This window comes from Lagenorhynchus albirostris, chromosome 4 (assembly GCF_949774975.1).
Source record: "Lagenorhynchus albirostris chromosome 4, mLagAlb1.1, whole genome shotgun sequence".
In the NCBI taxonomy this organism is placed as follows: domain Eukaryota; kingdom Metazoa; phylum Chordata; class Mammalia; order Artiodactyla; family Delphinidae; genus Lagenorhynchus; species Lagenorhynchus albirostris.
Window position 1 is genome coordinate 72,848,342 of NC_083098.1, and position 21,712 is coordinate 72,870,053.

Here is a 21,712-nt window from a genome sequence, read left to right on the forward strand (position 1 = left end):
TTATTTTTAATAAAGTTTAAAAATTTGTTTTTAATCTGTAATACATGCAGTTGGCCCAAGTAAAAAAAAACAAAAAGGTATACATTGAAAGGGTTTTACTCCCACTGTTATTCAAATCTACTCTGTTCTGCTCACCTCCTACAAGTAACTATTTTTATTCATTGTTTCTCCATCTATTGTTTGTCTTTGCATATACAAAAAAATACACATAGAAATTCTTATATCCTCCTTTTCTTATACAAAAGGAAGTATACAATATACTGTTCTGTACCTTATAAACATTAAACAATAAATATGCTGCAACCTTCATTTCAACACACATTTCTTTTGGGGCTTAGGCATAACTGTAACGAAAAATGAAATTACAGTACCAATTCAGATTATAAATTCACGTTTCATGAAATGATAAATTAAATAAATAAATGAAAAAGATTAAGAATAATAAAAAACTGCTATAGGGCTTCCCTGGTGGCACAGTGTTTAAGAATCCGCCTGCCAATGCAGGGGACACGGGTTCGAGCCCTGGTCCAGGAAGATCCCACATGCCTCGGAGCAACTAAGCCCGTGCACCACAACTACTGAGCCTGCGCTCTAGAGCCCGCGAGCCACAACTACTGAGCTCACGTGCCTAGAGCCCGTGCTCCACAACAAGACAAGCCACCTCAATGAGAAGCTGGTGCACTGCAACGAAGAGTAGCCCCTGCTCGCCGCAACTAGAGAAAGCCCGCACGCAGCAACGAAGACCCAACGCAGCCAAAAATAAATAAATAAAAAAATAAAAAGTAGATTGAAAAAAACTGCTATATATTCTAAAGGCTGCTAAAGAACTCTGACACTGAAAGATCTTGGCCTAAAATCATACTCACCTAAACAATTCTCAAAGGAGGCAGGCACAGAGGTCAGGCTATGACTGCCATACCATCCTAGAGGCCTCGACTAATACATCCCTACCCTGTATGTTCTGCCCTCTCTGCTCTTTTTTTTTAAATTAAACTTCTGCTGAGTTGTTCTCCCTATGTCCTCCAAGAAATCTTGCGACTCTTGTTTATGCCCCACATCCCTCCAGTTTCCCTTCTTAGTGGTTCAAAGGGAAGACAGGGTAAGGAAAAGGTTCCTTAAAGCAGAAAAGAACAAAAGTTACTATTGCTCTTTCCAGTTTCAGAAGCACCATTGGCAGGGAAAAGGAAAAAAGGGGAAGGAAAGTAAAAGGTCAAAAATCACTGAATAGTGGGGAAAAAAACACGGAAATGGTTATAGCTATGGTAAACATGCACAAACAACTAATTAAATCACTTACTTGGCAAACACTTTGGTGTGAGTATTGATGACATTCAAGGCTTCCTTGAAACTTCCATTCTGGATAAGGCACACAACTTTACAGTGTAGGGCAGTTACATCATCCTTGTTGATCTGCAGTACTAGACAGCAATTTTAGGAAAGCAATTTTTAAATCCATTCCCTTTCCACATTTCCCATCTCAGGAAGCTACATTTCCAATTTTACTGCAGCAGAAATGATTAGTCAAAACATTTTTTTAAATGACTGATCTTTATTTTTAAGTTAAGAAGTGACAATAAGGAGAGTTAAGTTAGACTTTCCAGTGAGATAGCTTCCCAAGATGCATGTACCAAAAAAGTAAAGTGAGATAAAGAAGCAAGAATGAAGTTGTTTTCTACTGCTTTTTCATCTTGCAATGCATGCTATATCCTACATATTTCATTACTTCACAGGGAAAGAAAAAAGTTCATATAAAACTTGGCAGCAAATGACTTAGGTTTGAGTACAAGCTTGTCACTAAATGCCTTGAGGTCTTGGACAAGTCATTTGATTGCCAAATCTCAACTTTCTGATCTGCAAAACGAGTATGAAAGCATTACCTATTTTACAAGGTTATTAAAAAAATTACATGAGAATATTTTGAAAAAAATCTATAAGCTGTAAAGTATACAAACACAATTTGTTTTGCTGGCAATATTTCCAAACACCATTCAAAATTTCCCTTTTCAGGGAATATAACTAAAGAGAAGTTCAAGGAAGGAGTCAGGTGGCCAAATTTCAATGCTAAACAGCTGTTCAGTGTCAAAATGACTAGGATCACTCCCCTTGCTCCTGGGCAACTATAGGAATTCAAATCTCAGTCTAAGAATCAGAGTAATTTCTATCAATTAAGAAAATATATATTGGAGGGCTTCCCTGGTGGCGCAGTGGTTGAGAGTCCGCCTGCCGATGCAGGGGACACGGGTTCGTGCCCCGTTCCGGGAAGATCCCACATGCCCCGGAGCGGCTGGGCCCGTGAGCCATGGCCGCTGGGCCTGCGCGTCCGGAGCCTGTGCTCTGCAACGGGAGAGGCCACAACGTGTACCGCAAAAAAAAAAAAAAAAAAAATATATATATATATATATATAGGAGAACTGACAGCCCTTGCTGATTAAACAATTCCTGCACAGTACTTACTACATTGCTGATTAATATTGGTTGCAAGCCTAGCAAAGGCCAAAGTCAATTCAAAACAAGTTTAACAATCAAATAATTGTCATTAGTAGCTGTTTTCCTCAATGTCTGAAATCACCAAAAGTGCACTGTGGGCACAATCATTTCTTTTCACATTAACCCATCAATAGTTTGTTGAAAATTCACACTTGTACGTTACAGACATACCATGTATGTTATTACTTCTTTCAACAGTCAAACCCTGTCCTGGTAATTACATTTCCAAACCTAACAAATACAGGCAACACCTTCAATAAAGAATTTAGCACGACAGAGAGCATTAAAAAGCATGGCCGTATTACAGTTAGGCAGTAAAGGATAACAGAATATAATGAGTTGAACCTCACACCGAAGACAGTTCACTCAAAATGATCAGTTACCGGGCAAAAAACAGGATTAACATTTATCTTTGCAACGTTCTTGCAAATGTTAGCGCTTTCACACACACATTTTCTGGTCTAAGGACGCTGGAGGGATTCTATCTGTGGGAATGACAGGCCTGACATCCAGATCCAGCCCTTCCCTCTACCCCGAGTCTGTACAGCTTCCACTTGTCAGCGCCAGCTTCCAAATTACGTGTCCCAGCCAGGTTCCTCCCCCCGCTGCGACCCAAAAGAAAAAGCTCCCTCAGCAATACTATCTTGATCACTCCGCTATAAGGAAAGCGAAAAGGAGGCAATGTGGAGTATTTGCGAAATAAGGCGTGAAAACAACGGAGTAAAATAAGAAAGCAGTTTGGAAGAGACGTCGGGAGCTGCGGTCTCTTTAAATCCTTCCCTCGCTTTCTGCTTTGGGGGGGGGAAGACGGAAGTACACGTGGCTCTAAGCTGCCCAGGACACAGGGCTGGCCGTGGGGAGCTGAGGCACCGCGACCCGCGCCCACTGGGCGTTCGGGCCCTAGCAGCGGGCGGCTGGGGTCTCCCCTCCCACTGTCTGCTCGGAGGTGGTCACGCGCCACGGAAGGAGGCTGCATCCTCCCACCTGCCCGGGCCCGCCCCCGCCCCGGCGCCCGCCGGGACACTTACTCTTGTTGACGGTTTTGAGAGCGCGCGTGAAGTCGCCGTTCTGGCCATAACGGTTCACTTCACTCCAGAGCGCAGGTACCGAAACCCCCCCACTGCCGCCGCTCGCCATCTTGGAGAAGAGGCGGGGCGACCTCTTGCCCCGGAAGAGGATCTCGGAGGTGCCTAAGCGGAGAAGGAAGCTGGTGGTTGCTAAGCGTTTCGCAGTCGGAAGCGTCTTTAATACTGAGTTGGCGTCAAAGGCCGCAGTCTTCACTCTCGTACCTAGAAATTTGCGAAGATTGAGTCGATACTCCTTTCTAGAAGCGGGTCTGGAGGAACGAGGCGTCGGATCCTGGGAAGGGGTTGAAAAGGATTCACCAAACAGATTCGGCTAAAAACAGCGTGCGTTTCCGGGGCGACCGCTGGGGGCGGAGAAGTGTCCAGGTCCCTAGAGGCGGAGCTGGGCGAAGGTCTATGGAAAATAAATAACAGGTCTATGGCGTGGTAAAATACCAACTAGAAACCGTAGGGGGTCATCTGAAGGAGTGGGAGAGAAGGGGAGGGGGAGAGAGACGGCTTCTTGCTGCCTGGGAATACTTCATAGAGGAATTGGTATTTGAATGGGATCTTGAAAAACCTGCGGTTGGTTCTGGGTAAAGTTCAGAGAAGCGAATATGAGGAAAGGCAAAGAAGAAGAAAAGAATCTCCAAGTGCAAAGCACGTTTGGTGAAAACCCCCTGGCTACCCTTTGGGCTGCATTTCAGGAGCAGTTGGCAATAAGGCTGGAAGGGTGATGTGTTTTGGTGTGAGAATACCCAGATTCAGACGCTCTAGATGTCTGACTTGTGAACGTGTTATCAGAGTCCCAGTTTTCCCGGCTGTAAAATAGGGATAATATATAATTGTTCTAGGGATAAACGATACTTCCTGCACCCTGTCATAGTAAGCACTCAAGTAACACAGAGACATAGGGGATTTAGAGTTTTTGTAAGACCTTAAATATCAAGATGTGCTTGTCCAAACCGAGTACCTACCGAGTATTCTTGATGAGAACGACAGGACATTTTATTGAAAGCCTACTGCAGGCTCATTTCTGGTCACGATCCTACCAGTTCCTGCCTCTTCCCCCCTCCTCTCTTTCTCAGCAAACTAGCTAATTCCTTTTCATCCTTCAATATTTCTGTATCCTTCTGGTTCCAGGTTAAAAGTTACCTCTTTGACTTTGCAGACTCTGCAAGGTTCCCCATTACACTGTCTTATGGAGCTCTCTACTTCTGAGCACTGCTCATTGTTTAAGGCCTGTCTCTCTCCAGATGTACTGTAATTTCCATGAGGCCAAGGACTATATTTGCCTTGCTCACTGTAGCATCCCTAGGATCTAGCACACTCCCTGGCATATAGTTGGTACTCAACTTTTTAACTGAGTGAGTTTTTGCTTCTTTCTCCCTTAATCTGTGAGTTCCTTGTGAGCAGAAACTATGTCCAGCTCATGGCTATATCCTATGGTGCCTGGCACATTTCATGTCTGGTTAATATGTACAATGCAGAAACAGCAGTAATGATCCAGTGAGCTCTAGCTCAGGAGGTTATAATCTCTGTGAATTAGTAAAAATCATGAGAAGGGCTGTGGACTTCTACTAGCTGTGGAACTGTCATGTATTTCAAGCTAATTATGCCTGGATTTCAGAGGGTTTAAAGGAGTTCGGGAAGACATTTGGTATACGCAAAATTTTATTAGAATTTTTCTGAGGAAAGATTTTGTAGCTTCCATTGGATTCTCCAAAGGTGTTTATACTAACTCCCCTCTCCCCCTCCAAAAGCTAAGAACCACTGCCTTAGTAGTGCATTTCTCTCTTTTCAGAATATTGACTTTATGTAAGGATTCACAGTTTTGGTTTCTGTATCAGTCTGATCTCATATACTTTGTAGCTTCTAGAAATTTCCTCAGAATTCTTCTGCTGTGGATTCCTGTGTTTCTGTTTCTTCTGTCATTTTTAATGGGGTTTTGTGGCAAACAAGATATAAATGTATGGATTTAATTTGCCCCTTTTGAAACAGGAGTCTTCCAAACCAGAGTGATTTTTTTAAAAAATAAATTTATTTATTTTAGGCTGCATTGGGTCTTTGTTGCTGCGCACAGGCTTTGTCTAGTTGCAGCGAGTGGGGGCTGCTCTTTGTTGCGGTGCATGGGCTTCTCATTGCGGTGACTTTTCTTGTTGCGGAGCACGGGCTCTAGGCACATGGGCTTCAGTAGTTGCGGCACGCCGGCTCAGCAGTTGTGGCGCACGGGCTTAGTTGCTCCGCAGCATGTGGGATTTTCCCGGACCAGAGATCGAACCCGTGTCCCCTGCATTGGCAGGTGGATTCTTAGCCAGTGCTCCACCAGGGAAGCCCCAGAGTGATGTTTTAAAGCATATACCTGATGTCACTCTTCTATCCTCAGGATGAAATCCAAACTACAAAGCCTAGCGTGTAAGGCCCTTTATGATATTTTGTTACTGTCTACTCCCCTTGCATGTTATACTCCTCTAATATTTAGTTATGTATGGTTCCATGTTGCCATACCTATGGGAATTTGTACATATATTCATTACACAAATATTTATTGAGTGCCTTCTAAATGCCAATGTCAGGCATTGTATCAGTACTAGTCGCTTGGGATACAATTAACAACAAAAAGACAACCTAGTGTACTCATGGAATGTATTTTCTAGTTGGGAGAGAGAGGCAATAAATAAATATATACCATGTTTGGTGGTAATAAATTCTACGAAGAAAAGTAAGGAAAGGTAAGAGGGATTGAGGACAGAGTGCAAGGAGTTACTGAAGCTCAGAGAAACGTGCCCAAGGAAATCTTTTCATTCCCATTCTACTGCTATTTTCACTGTACCACAGTGCTGGGTTAACAACCCCACCCCAAGTATTTGAGGTTGTGAGGAGTTAAATGCAAAAGGCACCATTAAAAGTAAGCATTTCCACTGGCTTTCCAAGGACTGCTGGGCTGAAGATGGCAGGGAGAAATTGTGGATGTTCTATGGCCTGTCATGTTTTATTTAAGTCACATTATGCTGACTCTGCCCTTTTTTCCTGTTTTTAGAAATTAAATCAGCTGAAGGGAATATCAAATTCAAGGTAATTTTCATGGAATCAACTCTACTCATTCTATACAGTCAGCCAAATAGATTTTTACATAATGCATTCATGTGCTAGGATATACTTTACATATATTGACTCATTTAACTCTCAATCACCCTGAGGTGGGTAGTATTAGTCCCACTTTACACAAAAAATTTAAGTAACTTGTTGAAGGTCACATCTTCTCTCAACTGGACTACAGTAGCTTCTTAACTAATCTCCTTGCTTCTCCTCTAATCCACACAACAGCCAGAGAATACTTTAAAACCTGTTGAATACATCATGTCAGCCCCTGCTCAAACTTACCAATGGTTTTTCCTGACACACTTCAGTGTGGTCTGTAGGCCCTAAGTTATCTAGCCTTTGCTTACATCAATATCTCCTTCCACTCTTACCCTTGCTCACAGAGCTCCAGCAATATTAGCATGTTTGCAGGTCCTCAAAAAGGCAAAGCTATTTTACTTTCTGTTCTTTTAGTCTGGGAAACTATTTCCCCATATCTTTGCATGGCTTCCTCTTTTACATCATTGCCCTGCTCTCCTTAAAAACCTTCCTCTTACCCCATCACTGTCCTCTCACCTTGGCTGTTCTTCATGTGCACTTATACTTCCCTGAATCTATCTGATTTATCTTTTATGGTTTGTTATCCCCAATAAAATGTAAATTTTGTGAGGGCGAGGGCCTTGTCTCTGTTCAGTGTTGCTTTCCTAGGGCCTAGAATAAAATAAGGCAAAACATGTATTTCACACATTGATGAATGAATAAAGCTTCACACAAGAGCTTATCCTTGCCTTTTATTTGGCTGCTTTGTTTTAAATTTCAGGAGGCATTAAAGCAATTCTAAGTGTGGCTTTAAGATATAAAGTTTAAGTACAGCGTTATTCGGACACAATTTTTCTTCCTCTATTTAACTATAAGCCCACAGAAAGTATAAACACCCAAAGATGGCAAACCAGGTAGGTTTGTGTAAATTACTTTTTATAACAGTTAAAATACTTTCAAACAAGTATTTCCTCTAGCATTGATGAACTATACTACTGAGGGTTATATGTACTCTATTAAGAAACTAATAATGACCATTGATAAAGGTCAGTCCTATCTATGAGTCTCAATCAGTTTGAAATTTTTATGTACTGCACAGAAACAGGTGGAGCTTTTGCTAGGTAGGGACAGAAGAGTTGAAATAGCAGCCAATGACTATTCAGAGACTATGAAGCCCAAGTTCAAAGATGTTAAAATTAAATCTTTTTAATTGTTCTTGTGATCTAACTTTAGAAAATAAAGCAGTACATGATTTTTATAATTCCCCCATTTCTAACAGACAGCTAGGCGTTAGCACATCAGAGCATAAGACAATGTAAGGGAAATAAACTGTAGAATTATATTTTCTCCTCTTTGGGAGCTTACAATCCAACAGAGAAAGTACTTGTAGCCACTGTAGCTGGAAGGTTTATCAGGGAAGGTTTCATGCAGAAAGCGAAGATGAAGCTCTAGTAACTTAACAAGTAGATTTTAATGACAAATGAGAACATTCTAAGAACTAAATGTACAGATATGCAACAGTCTGAAAAAGAGGAAAGCAAGTTCCCTTGATGGGTTACAACAGCAATTCTTAACCTACAGACTATGGATAGGCTTCAAGGAACCCAGGAACAAATGGAACCTGTTAGTAAACATACTGTGCAATTTTCTAGGGAGAGGGTCAACAGCATTCATATTTTCAAAGGAGTCTATGTTGCAAAAGAAATTTATTTAAGAGATTTTGTTGTAAGTCCTTGGACAATCAACCTCAAAAAGGTTGGGTTAAGAAGGAAGACCTAGGGCTTCCCTGGTGGCGCAGTGGTTGAGAGTCCGCCTGCCGATGCAGGGGACACGGGTTCGTGCCCCAGTCCGGGAAGATCCCACATGCCGCGGAGCGGCTGGGCCCACGAGCCATGGCCACTGAGCCTCCGCGTCCGGAGCCTGTGCTCCGCAACAGGAGAGGCCACAACAGTGAGAGGTCCGCGTACCACAAAAAAAAAAAAAAAAAAAAAAAAAGACCTAGATCAGGCTAATACAGAATTTGACCCTTGCTTGAGGTTTATGTACAGTGGATGGGTAAACAGGGTAAATTCAAGACCTGGTGATGAGTTAGAAATGAAAGGTCAGAGAAAAACATCAAGGATAAAATTAATTTGGGACAGTGAGTGCAGCCAGATATAGGCTTGGTGGAAGATGAGTTAAGTTTAGACCATTCAGACAGAAATGGACAGCTGAAAATACAAGTCTACAGACATTCACTGTAAAGAATTAAAATTATCCTACCATTATTTGTAAACAATGAACTCAATAGTAGGAAACATCAATACTTAAGGGAAAGAGTAAAATATGAGGAATGATTAAGATTGAGGTTGGAACAACTTGGTGTATAGCCCAAGAAAGGAAGTTAGGTCAGTCATACTGCACAGAGATCAGGTGAAGGAAGTGATGAGATGCCAGCTTGCTAACAGTTGAGAGGGAAGTGAAAAACCATAGACCGGGTAGGCCAGTGTCAAGATTTCATCTTGATTTGTCAAGATTTCATAGCAGAGATTCTTAACATTTTGGGGGGGACACATCTTTTTGGTAAAAATTGATTGCCCCCTTCTCATAGAAGTGAACATATACATAAAATTTTACATGTAAGCTTAAGGGGTTCATAGACACCTGGATTAAAGTTTCATGATCTATAAAATCCTCAAGGCTGTGTAATGTAACACTGATATTTCCAAATATGGTTTATAGACTCATGATGAACTATCATACCTCTCAGTAACAACTGCTCCTTTAGAAGTGCATTTTGCTGGGTATACTAGACTTAATACTATTACAAGAAAGAAACTAGTTATGGGTATTAACTGGGAGATTCCAATTTTTGAAAATGATGGTAGGTTGGGGATTGTTAGTCTGGCTAAAATATGTGTTATCAGAATTAAAAGAATTTTATGACCTACAGAGCCAAGTAAGATTTACTAACTCATTTGCAATGGCAAAGGTGACTCTAATTCTTTTCCATGGGAAATTGCCCTGACACTTAACAGAGAAGTTCTCAGAAGTCTCTCCATGGTTTCCACAGTGCCCCTTCATCTTAATTCATGTCTTTCTTACCCGCAGAGTCAATCTCAGCTTTTCTTAAAAAAGGCAATATCAAACCCAAACATCATCTCTAGCTATAGCTAGAGATAAATACAACATCATTTTCTGACATACTGACTGCAAATAAAAAACCATGCCCTAGAGTTTTGTAAAGATCATAATGTGAAAGAGGACTATATTGCTCTTAACCACCCTAAGATACAACCATTTTAAGTTTCTAAAACTTACGGACTCAGATGTAGGAAGTAGTAACTTTAGAGCTCTATAATAGAACATTATTATCATTTAAGAAATATATTTAATTATACTGCCTACCTAACTGACCATATGTGGGTAAGAGATTAATTTTAAATGTATACTAATTTCACTACTTATAAAGAAATACTAATAAATATGTACATTTATTCTACTAATTCATGAATCTAGAGAGGCATTCATTCACTTTTAAATTTTGTTTTCTCTGATTGATTTAAAATCTTTTCATCTTGCTTGATTTCTTTTTTCTGCAGCTAAACTAGAAATTTATAGTTTTTCTCCTAAACAATGCAATGATGTTCTTTCTTATAAATTGCCCTCTCTGATTTTCTTGTCAGCCTGCTTCAAGGAAATCCAGGTGTTCAATACACTTGCTCGCAGTTTGGCCCAAATCAAATGGTTGTTTAATCCAAATATCTGAGCAGCAAACTGAGCTGATCCTTCTGGAGAAAGTATGGTTGAACAGCCAAGACCTATTCATAAAAGAAAAGACAGAAAATTGAGCTGTAAATTAATAATGAAAATACCACTTACCCAACTATTTTATACTCTCAGAAGCCCTGCTAGCCACAGACAATACAGCTACAATATTATCCTTGTCTGAACTAAGATCTGTAGAAGGAGTTTCCATCTTTACTCTTTAGAGTGATAAAGTGATTATAAGATGATAAGTAATATTTATCAGCCAGGAACAGATATTTTATATACAACTATCACTCTTCTCACTGAATCCACTTGCAAAGAAATTTACCTTTTTTCAAAGTTCTTTTCACATACATTATCCCTTTAAATCCCTGGTGAAACGCAATAGAAATAAAACAAGGAATGAGGTAGAATCATCTGTTCTTAGACAAACCTGAGGTATGTTAATTATTTTGGTAATTTTCTAGTTATTCCTTTTGTTTTTGCACTTGAATTATTCTAACATTTTTAAGCAGTGGAAAAGTCAAATCCATAAAATAATTTTAAGAAATATTATAAATAAATTCAATAGTAATAAGATCTAAAAGACAGTAGACTAGAAAGTAACTTCCTCGGGGACCACAGGTTTGCTCAGGCAGTTTCTCGAGGTGGTACTATTATGTCTGTGTCATTAGAGTCAAGGACTAAATAGGTTATAGATCCAAAAGATCCAATTTCCCTAAATACTCTTGGAATTCATCAGGCTCTTTGACTCTCACTATCCCCAATAAGAACAGACTAAAATATAAATCACAGTATTTAATTTGTATTAATAAATCAATTTACACAGCTCTGCTACTTACTACATAACCAACATCAGCCAAATTAATTTTAGTGTCCTTATCTGTAACATGGGGATGATAACTAGTAGCTACCTTATGTGAGGATTCAGTGAGTTAATACAGATAAAGTGCTTGGAGCAGTGCCTGACACATAGTAAATACTCAATGAATGTCAACCATTAGTAGTAGTAGTAGTAATAAACTAGGTAGAGCATTCCACTCTAACAACTGAAGTACCTGTGCCTACTGCCCATGACTCACTTTCTGATGTCAAGAAAACCTAATTAGCAAAAAATTAAGTTACCTGGTGAGCATGCCATAAGAGCAAGAGGAACGAAGTTTTCAGGATCTTACACAGGCCACTGTGAAAACACTCCTCAAAAGATTCTCCCCAATTCTAATGATCAGAATCTAAAAATATTCTAGGTTCTGTCTCTCCCTGGATATTACTAGGTAAAAACTGCCACATATTTGCTCAAAATTCCTTTTTCTAAGCTCCATGGATAATAATATCTATACTATTCCTCTGGCATAAATTTGGGTATAGTTTCATCTATAGTTATAGATTTTTAACTTAGGAAGTTGATATAATCAGATCAGTCTAGCTAAAGATAGATTAGTCACAAGATGTATGTATCTCTGAAACCTATAAAAACAACAGTAAAGGGAATAAAGAAAATAAACATACACAAACAAAGAGATAACAGCAATAACATTTTGGCAAAGGGAGTACTAACTAACTTAGCAGACCAAGAAAATTTAATCCTAACTAGAAGCAGGGAAAGATGAGAAGCAGCCTGACATTACAGAACCCACTCAAAGGTTGAGGAACTGGTGACACCAGATACCTTTTAGGGGAGGAATCAGGTTAAAAATGGTGCTAAAAAGAAGAAGACTGAGTGAAAGTCAAGAAGAAGTAAGGCCATCAGATCCTCCTCCCCACTCTATGTACCTGAACAATGGCCCCTTCTGCACCATGGCAGAGTTTTAAATTCTTCTGGAGGCAAAACAGACTTTAGTCCAGACTTCTGTGCCAACCGGGCACAGGTGAAGCAAGGAATGCCACAGTGAAAACATGGGATTAAGTTTGCACATGTTAACAAACTCAGGCAGGAGACTGAGACTAAAAATATTCTCTGGGTAATTCTGGCCAACACATGAGAAAAGATCAAAGACACTGATGTGAGGGGTTATTCAAAGAATGACTCTACAAGATCACTCACAGTGGAGGCCACTTTTGACAAGCCCTACCCACTTGCAGAGCTTCCAATTGGTTTTTTATGACACTTAAAAAAAATTATATTTATTTATTTGGCTGTACCAGGTCTTAGTTACAGCACACAGGATCTTCATTGCAGGATGTGGGATCTTTTAGTTGCGGCATGCATGTGGGATCTAGTTCCCTGACCAGGGATGGAACCCGTGCCCCCTGCATTGGGAGCGTGAAGTCTTAGCCACTGGACCACCAGGGAACTCCCTCCAATTGGTTTTTACAGTGCCATTCTTAAACAAGAGAAAACAGCCAAGGCTTATTAGCAAACAGCTATGGAAAGGAACTAATATGAAAGGAACAATAATAAGCTCAGAGAGATAAAGGAGGTTATTGCAAAGATTAAACAAGAAAAGGATGTTTGGGGAGGTGGTAGGGGGAGACCAGAGAACAAAAAAGAGCTGTAAGAAATTCAAAATACCACATTCAAAATGAAAAGCTCAATAGATGGGTTGAAATGTAAAAGATGGGTTGAAATGTAAAGTTGAAGAGATCTTCCAGAAAGTATGGCAACAAGAATAAGAAAACAGGGACGTCCCTGGTGGTGCAGGGGTAAGACTCCATGCTCCCAATGCAGGGGGCCTGGGTTTGATTCCTGGTTGGGGAACTAGATCCCACATGCATGCTACAACTAAGAGTCCACATGTCACAATGAAGTTCCTGCGTGCTGCAACTACAAAGTCTGCATGCCACAACTAAGACCCAGCACAGCCAAAAATAAAATAAATATTAAAAAAAGAAAGAATAAGAAAACAAAATAGAAATCAAGGCGGTGAAAAGTAAATCCAAAAATGAAAGAAGAAAGAAAATGGAGGCAGAAGGAAATTATTAAGTAATTCAAGAAAATTTCCCAGGACTAAAGAATCAAAGTTCCAGATTAAAAGAGCCCACTACAAGCCCAGGATGAAAACAGACTCACCAAGACGCATCTTTGTGAAATTTAAGAATAATGGATTGATAAAAGATCCAAGAAGTTTCCAGAAAGAAACAAAATTCATAAATGACCTAGAACCAGAATGGTGGAAGGGCCCTGGAGTTCTCAATAACTCTGGAAGCTAGAAGACAGCGGAGTAATAACCTCAAAATTCTGACAGGGCTTCCCTGGTAGCACAGTGGTTCCTGCCTGCCAATGCAGGGAACACAGGTTCAAGCCCTGGTCCGGGAAGATCCCACATGCCACGGAGCAACTAAGCTCATGCACCACAACTACTGAGCCTGCGCTCTAAAGCCTGCAAGCCACAACTACTGAGCCTGCCCACCACAACTACTGAAGCCCACACGCCTACAGCCCAAGCTCCGCAACAAGAGAAGCCACCGCAATGAGAAGCCCGCACACTGCAACGAAGAGTAGTTCCTGCTCATTGCAACTAGAGAAAGCCTACAAGCAGCAACAAACACCCAATGCAGCCAAAAATAAATAAAATAAATAAATTTAAAAAAGAAAAAATTCTGACAGAAAATAGTTTTCAACCTCGAATTCTATTCCTAAATTATCAAATCAGACTGAGCTGCAATAAAAACGCTTTAGTTATACAAGGTCTCAAAAAGTTTATCTTCTGTACCCTTTCCTCAGAAAGTTCACTAGAATGCTCTCCAACAAAAAGTAAACCAAAAAAAAAAAAAAAAAAAAAAAAAAAAAGTAAACCAAGAAGGTGAAGATATGGGACCTAGGAAACAGGAGATCCGAGACTAGAGAAAGGCAAAATGAATGTCCAGGATGCTGTAGAGAGAGATCCTAAGACGAGCAGTGCAGCAGGCCTAGAGAGAAGCCAGTCCATATGGGAACATGTCAGAGGGTACACTTACTTAACACGTATCAAGAGCGGATTTACACTTACACGACTGTGAGAAAAATATGAGGTATATTAAGTGATAAGCAAATCGACTCTTACTGAAACAGTATTGACACTCAGGCCTTATAGATCAGATCATTATCTTGGACCATGATGAGCACACAACAATATTGTTATTTTATGAGATCCTGCTCAGCCAGCCAACTGATGAAACTTCCTTGGTTTTAATTATTCTAATACCTAAGTTTTAAATATTTTATTTCCTCTACAGAAGTAACAATCACATTTACAAAAAACAAAACAAACAACAAAATACCATGAATGATGTATTCTTGGGTGGGGAAAAAAACAAAACCCAAAACCAAATATGAACTTGATCTAACTACAGATTTTACCACCACTTTACAGAAAATAGGGGGTGGAAGAGCATGTTAAACAACACCCAGAAATGTAATCAGCTAAGTCCAGAATGCGGAAAATTCTATAGGAGAAATGAAAGAGGAAGAAAAAAAAAAGAAGATTAAAAGAGACTTTAGGGCTTTCCTCGTGGCGCAGTGGTTGGGAGTCCGCCTGCCGATGCAGGGGATACGGGTTTGTGCCCCGGTCCGGGAGGATCCCACATGCCGCCGAGCGGCTGGGCCCGTGAGCCATGGCCACTGAGCCTGCGCGTCCGGAGCCTGTGCTCCGCAACGCGAGAGGCCGCAGCAGTAAGAGGCCCCGCGTACCGCAAAAAAAAACCCCCCAAAAAACAAAAACAGAACAACTAAAAAAGAGACTTTAGAGATATATCAACTAAATGCAATATAAGGGCTATGTTGGATCTTAATTTGAATAAACTGTAAAAACAAATGAGACAACTGGAAAAATGAACACTAGTTGGAAATTAGATTTTAAGAAATTACCATTAATTTTCCTTAGGTGTGAATATGGTATCATTATGATTTTAAAACTAGAGTCTTTATCATTTAGAAAGACATATGTAAATACTGAAGTATAAAATGCCATAATTTCTCAGATCTGCTTTAAATAATCCAGCAGGAGAGGGCTATAGATGCAACAAGATGTTAATTTCTGAAGCTGGGTAATGGGTATGTGAGATTTCATTATGTTATTCTATTACAGTGCATAGTTGAAATTTTTAATAAACTTTTTTTAAAAATTCAATTATCTTACCACTGGGTAATCGAAGAGAAGACCACACATCCTGAGCTCCCCAGTCTGGAGTGAGGGGAGGAGAGCTGATAACTGGATATGCTGTGTTACCAGACATCACTGGTCCTAAACCATTGCTTCTGCCTGCCACTGCCACAAATACAGTAGGAATGCCATCCCCTAGGCAAATTACAAGTTTATAATTAGGCTAAGCACTCAAGAGATTTAAAGATAGGTTAAAAAAAAAAAAAAGGGCCCATGTGTAGTAACTCCTTGAGTTCTTTAACAGTAGTCTCCAGAAAAAGCACTATATTGACACTATTATTAAATATATATTCAAAATATAAGGTTCACTCTGCCACTTACTGTATATCAAGTAATGAAGTAGCAAGAAGTTTGGCCATCTTTGAGATCTGTAGTATAAAGGAGGTATAACACCAGGGCGTGAGTGAGGGAATGGTTCAAAGGCCCCTTCCACTATTGCTACTTTGGCTCGCTGAAGCAAAGAATGACACCACTTGAAACAGCATCTGTCCTGGTGTCTTTCAACCAACAGGGTATGGGAGATACAATTAATAGAGACTAGAGGTTTAGTGACACTTTTTTTTTTTTTTAATTTTTCTATTTTATCTTTTTTTATACAGCAGGTCCTTATTAGTCATCAATTTTATATACATCAGTGTATACATGTCAATCCCAATTGCCCAATTCATCACATCCCCACCCCCACCCCTGGCGGCTTTCCCCCCTTGGTGGCCATGTTTGTTCTCTACATCTGTGTCTCGATTTCTGCCCTGCAAACCGGTTCATCTGTACCATTTTTCTAGGTTCCACATATATGTGTTTAGTGACACTTCTTGAACTAAGAGTTGAGGAACTGAATTCAATAATATAGTACCGAAATATTTAAGACCCTTCAATATATTTTTAAACATACCTCATAAACATTTTATTCTTTCATAAATTCATAAGTTATTCCTTTGTTTCCTACAACAGTGATTCCTAACTTAGAATCCAAAATTTTACATTTGCATTTTTCTGGAGAAAGAGATCTGGCTTTTATTAGCTTATCAAAGAGGTCTGAGGGCTTCCCTGGTGGCACAGTGGTTGAGAGTCCGCCTGCCGATGCAGGGGACGTGGGTTCGTGCCCCGGTCCGGGAGGATCCCACATGCCGCGGAGTGGCTGGGCCCGTGAGCCATGGCCGCTGAGCCTGTGCTCCGCAATGGGAGAGGCCACAACAGTGAGAGGCCCGTGTACCGCAAAAAAAAAAAAAAAAAAAAAAAAGAGGTCTGAGACCTTCCCACCCACCCCCTGAAAAAAAAAAACCCTCCAAAATTCAGTAAATACGCTCCTATAGCAACTACCTTCAGAAGGAATACTCAACCAATATTTTTTCCAGTTGAGAAACATTCCAATCTACAGGGCTCCATATTTTAGATGCTATCCCATCAAGACATTTCTTTTATATACTAAATTCTGAAATTATTCCTTAATTTCATGTTTGACTGCCTCCCAGGAAAGGCTGACCCTTAAAGATACTTGAGAGGATCTGCTGCTTCAACCCTAGGCCCTCCTTCTGTAATTGACGTGGGGCCTATCTTCTGTTGGAGCATATTAGAAACGATGCTTGAGGGGATTAGGTAAAGACTAATTCTAGTCTTCATTTTCCTCCCATGCTTGCATTTTCAGTTCTTTCTCCCTGGTCCATTCTTTTTTATAAGCTCCTAGAGCACCTTAAAACTTTTGGAGGTAAACATCATGAAAGCCTAGAATATCACATTTTTTCCCTTGGAATGTGGTGAAACTATTTTTCAGCATTATTAGTCTAAATATAAAACTTGGGGCAAAATCAGGAGAACTTCCTGAAATGCTCCAGTTATTCTACATTTACCTTCATACTCAGCTTTAATCCTCAGAGTTTCATCTGGTCCTTTATGGGCAGATGTTACCCTAAGTTCACAGGGAATGCCAAAATTTCCACAAGCCTTCTTAATTTTTTCACAGTGACTAAGATCAGAGGTTGAGCCCATCAGTACTACAACCCTGCACTGACTTTCTGGTTTCAGAAGCAACTGGAAAAGAAAAACATGAATATGCAAAAGAAGGCAAAGACAAAAATGAATAAATATAGGAATGAGTACTGTAAGAATAGTCAGTTTACAGAGCTATAGCTTATAGTAAAATTACAACCTGCCACAATATTTCCTTTAATAGACCAAATTTAAGACAGACAAGCAGAACAAAATGATAGAGGATTTATTTTTCAAAATAACCTCTCTATATAAAGGAAAGTGGTCTTCATAACTAAGACCTAATGAGTAAGATTTTTAATCAGATAAATTGTTTACTATTGTAATAAAAAGCAAGGATAAATACTCAAAGCTTTTAATTAATATTCAGGAAGCTACAATATAAAATATGTCATTGAAGATTTTTAATACATTCTGTTCAATGGGGGTTTTAAGGTATAATCAGCCATAATAGAAGTCATATTATAAATCTTTTTAAGTTAGTTGCTTGGAATTCAAAGTGCATGTTCCTATGGAAATGATGTTCTAAAAAGTAGTTACTACCCTTGGATAACCATAAACCCATTCAATTTCCATGGAATTATACTAATAATAATACCATAAATTTTAGAGTGACATTTTAATGTCACTTGGAGTTCCAATTCTAAACTCTTGCTAGTAGAACTCTGAGTAGCAGTGGAGAGGTGGGTAGGAAATGTAAGGCTTCTCCTATAGGGGGCAGGGAGGAAAGGATTCCAGGTTTCCCCAACAGGATTTGGGAGATGAGGACTGGCCAGTTTCATAGCAGGGAGTTCCAGTATGCCAGTGAGGATAGTTCAGCTGGTACATTTTTTAAAGGTGCTCCTTTCTTTAAAGTCACTGGAAAAAAGAAAAGCACTGCACCCTCTCATTTTTTTTTTTCTTTTTGAAGCAAGATTTTCTTGGAGAAAAACATACAATACAATACTGATTTATTACAAAAGGTTTACCTCTACTCTTTCTGCAACCCACTCAAAATTTTTCTTTACCATCTGCAGCCCTTCAGGAGTTACTTCCTTGAGGTCACGATACAACTAGAAAATAAGATAGAAAGTTTAGAATACAACTACTAGATGTGCATGAACTCCCCCTACTCCTTCCCCCAAAAAACACCCAGCAACTAGATCTAGTAAGCAGAGATGACTAATGTGAGCCACCATTATAGAGACTCACTACCTCTCACCCAATTCCCAGACCTAAGTCAGTTCAAAGAGCCAGAATTTTCTGATAGAAAAGAAGACGGGGTAAAGTATTCCATTAGTAATATTCTTCCTATCTGAAATTATTTGGTTTCTGAGTTTTGGGTACAATTATGAAGAGTTTGCATAGCAAAGGATATATCTGAAAATGTATGTGAGTCAACAAATTGATTTCCTGAATTAGACTAGAGAAAGTTCAGATAGTGATGTATACTTGTATTTTCATTTGAGTTACTACACCAGCAACTACAATTAGCTGCCCTGACAATTCTTATGTATTAAGTATAGAGAGGGTCTTGTCCTAATTTTGTTTTTCACAGGAAAGAGCAGATATGGAGCCTGATAAGATCTGCAAGACCCGAGTTCCAGATCTGCCACTAACTCTTGTAACTGTGAAGATATCTATCATCTTAGAGCCTTAGGTTTCAATTAGCCAAACAAGGATAATACTTGAGTCTATTAAAATAATAAATGAGAAATCTGCTTCATAAATGTAAAGTATCACTCCTATCTTTTTTCCATGATATATGAAACATAAGAGATATTTATCTTTAAAAATAAATAGCAATCAACAACTCAGGTTCATATCGTAAGTAACAATAACTGACTTTTCTTTTCCTCCCATCTTCCCTTTCTCCTCTATCCCAGCCTGATCTTGCAAAGGATTAAAGAAAACCTGAAGCATTACCTACCTGTTTGTCTTTTTGTTGGCTTCGATCTCCTGATGGCCAGAGTCTCCAGGAATCATTATCAATAACATCAGCAAGAACAATTTCTTTGGTGGTTACATCAACACCAAATTCAATCTAGAAATAGCACATCACCAAAGAGTTTTTCAAAATTACTACTAAAGACATTTCTTGGTTATAACCTTTACTTTCAAAACTCCATTTCATTGGTACCTTCATATCAACCAGTGTACAGTTCTGGGGCAACCAGGATTTCTCCAGTATTTCAAAAATAGCCTGTGTAGCATGACTCATGATATCCACTTCAGTTTGGCCTATAACAAGTCCAGCAAAGCAAAAATTTGCAGCAATTAGCTGTTCCTCAGACCACTGCGGATCATTATTAGCATCATCCTGAGAAAAAAGTATAGAAGTACAATTAAATACAAAAATTTTCAACTTTTTCAGATAAACTGAAGTCCTTTTTCCCTTGAGCATGATAAATTCCTCAGAAATATTCATTTTCTCTAGATATTTGATGTTTGTTTAAAATACCCTTTAATTCACAGCAATCAATTTAAACTCTTCTATTTTCAATAGCTAATTTAAAATTCAAAATTTTGGGGTAACTTATTCTATGTCATAAAGTATTTGTAAAGAATTTGCTTTCCATATATAAATAAATACAAGTTTGTGATTTTTATCTTTCCTTAATCAGAGGCAACAGAGATGGTAAGAAGGCCAAAACACATTTTAGTCCACAAAATCTTTCCAGAGTGCAACTTTCATAATCCCCTGACCTTATTTTTGATAAGAATTCATACAAGACTGTAAGTCCTCAGTGACATTACTTGATAATTCAAGAGACTTCGTGCAAAGTAAAGAGATGCGTGAAAAAATAAAATACTTTCATTTTATTCTAAGTAGTGTCCCAACTGAACATGAAATTTTTCTTTTATGGATTCTTGATTTGTATAATTATAAGACAATGCTTTAAGCTGTGCAGTTCACTGAATAAAAGTGCAACAGCAGGGAATTCCCTGGTGGTCCAGCGGTTAGGACTCCGTGCTTTTACGGCCGAAGGCCTGGGTTCAACCCCAGGTTGGAGCACTAAGATCCCACAAGTTGCACAGCGTAGCCCATAAAAAAAAAAATAAATAAATAAAATAAAAAGCAACAATAACAGTGCTTCTGAAATAGAAGAAATATACTTAACAGCATAAACAAAGATGAAAAGAAAAAAGCAGTTTCAATAAACAAAACCAATAAAAATTCATGACCGTGATTCCTACATCCTTTATTGTATGTTTTTGATTATAAGAAACATTGAGAGTAACAGTTTTTCTGTATTAGACTATAAAAAGATCCCTTGGGAGTTCCCTGGTGCATAGTGGTTAGGATTCCAGGCTTTCACTACTGTGGCCTGGGTCCAATCCCTGGCTGGGGAACTGAGATCCTACAAGCCACATAGTGTGGCCAAAAAAAAAAGAATATAAAAAAGTCCCCTTATTAGCCTTTACCTCAAACTCTTCAATAATAGATTTAAAAATTTACTAAATTGTTACTTTTCTCTTCTTCCTAATAACTGCTAATTGTACTTTTTATTTATTTATTTTTTAACATCTTTATTGGAGTGTAATTGCTTTATATTGTTGTGTTAATTTCTGCTGTATAACAAAGTGAATCAGCTATACATATACATATATCCCCATATCCCTTCCCTCTTGCGTCTCCCTCCCACCCTCCCTATCTCACCCCTCTGGGTGGTCACAAAGCACCGAGCTGATCTCCCTATACTATGAGGCAGCTTCCCACTAGCTATCTATTTTACATTCAGTAGTGTATATATGTCAATACCACTCTCACTTCGACCCAGCTTACCCACCCCTGTCCCCGTGTCCTCAAGTCCAATCTCTACATCTGTGTCTTTTTTCCTGTCATGCCCCTAGGTTCTTCAGGACTTTTTCTTTTCTTTTTTTTTTAAGATTCCATATATAGGTGTAAGCATACAGTATTTGTTCTTCTCTTTCTGCCTTACTTCACTCTGTATGACAGTCTCTAGGTCCATCCACCTCGCTACAAATAACTCAATTTCGTTTCTTTTTATGGCTGAGTAATATTCCATTGTATATATGTGCCACATTTTCTTTATCCATTCATCTGTTGCTGCACACTTAAGATTGCTTCCATGTCCTGGATATTGTAAATAGCGCTACAGTGAACATTGTGGTACATGTCCCTTTTTGAATTATGGTTTCCTCACGGTATATGCCAGTAGTGGGATTGCTGGGTCATATGGTAGTTCTATTTTTAGTTTTTTAAGGAACCTCCATACTGTT

General features: G+C 39.2%; 2 protein-coding genes and 1 long non-coding RNA gene across 5 annotated transcripts in view; 1 reads left to right on the forward strand and 2 right to left on the reverse strand.

Annotated features, from left to right (window-relative positions):
- SRP72 (signal recognition particle 72) overlaps positions 1-3,669 on the reverse strand; it is a 26,447-nt gene extending 22,778 nt beyond the window's left edge. For both annotated transcript variants that reach the window (XM_060148135.1, XM_060148134.1), the window contains exons 1-2: positions 3,516-3,669; positions 1,298-1,418 (exon numbers count right to left, since the gene is read on the reverse strand). In XM_060148135.1, the coding sequence (XP_060004118.1) occupies positions 1,298-1,418; positions 3,516-3,624 (230 nt within the window). In that variant the 5' untranslated portion in view covers positions 3,625-3,669. The remainder of the gene's footprint in view (positions 1-1,297; positions 1,419-3,515) is intronic.
- LOC132519832 (uncharacterized) lies at positions 3,331-19,864 on the forward strand. The gene is made up of 3 exons (XR_009540315.1): positions 3,331-3,896; positions 6,592-6,626; positions 19,354-19,864. It is a non-coding gene; the product is annotated as an uncharacterized LOC132519832 (long non-coding RNA).
- The window catches only part of PAICS (phosphoribosylaminoimidazole carboxylase and phosphoribosylaminoimidazolesuccinocarboxamide synthase), a 50,429-nt gene continuing 37,077 nt past the window's right edge, over positions 8,361-21,712 (reverse strand). Inside the window, exons 9-14 of one of the 2 annotated variants that reach the window (XM_060148132.1) lie at positions 19,608-19,787; positions 19,398-19,511; positions 18,457-18,540; positions 17,350-17,530; positions 15,479-15,637; positions 8,361-10,471 (exon numbers count right to left, since the gene is read on the reverse strand). In XM_060148132.1, the coding sequence (XP_060004115.1) occupies positions 10,305-10,471; positions 15,479-15,637; positions 17,350-17,530; positions 18,457-18,540; positions 19,398-19,511; positions 19,608-19,787 (885 nt within the window). In that variant the 3' untranslated portion in view covers positions 8,361-10,304. The remainder of the gene's footprint in view (positions 10,472-15,478; positions 15,638-17,349; positions 17,531-18,456; positions 18,541-19,397; positions 19,512-19,607; positions 19,788-21,712) is intronic. The other variant, XM_060148133.1, reaches the window with a different exon arrangement.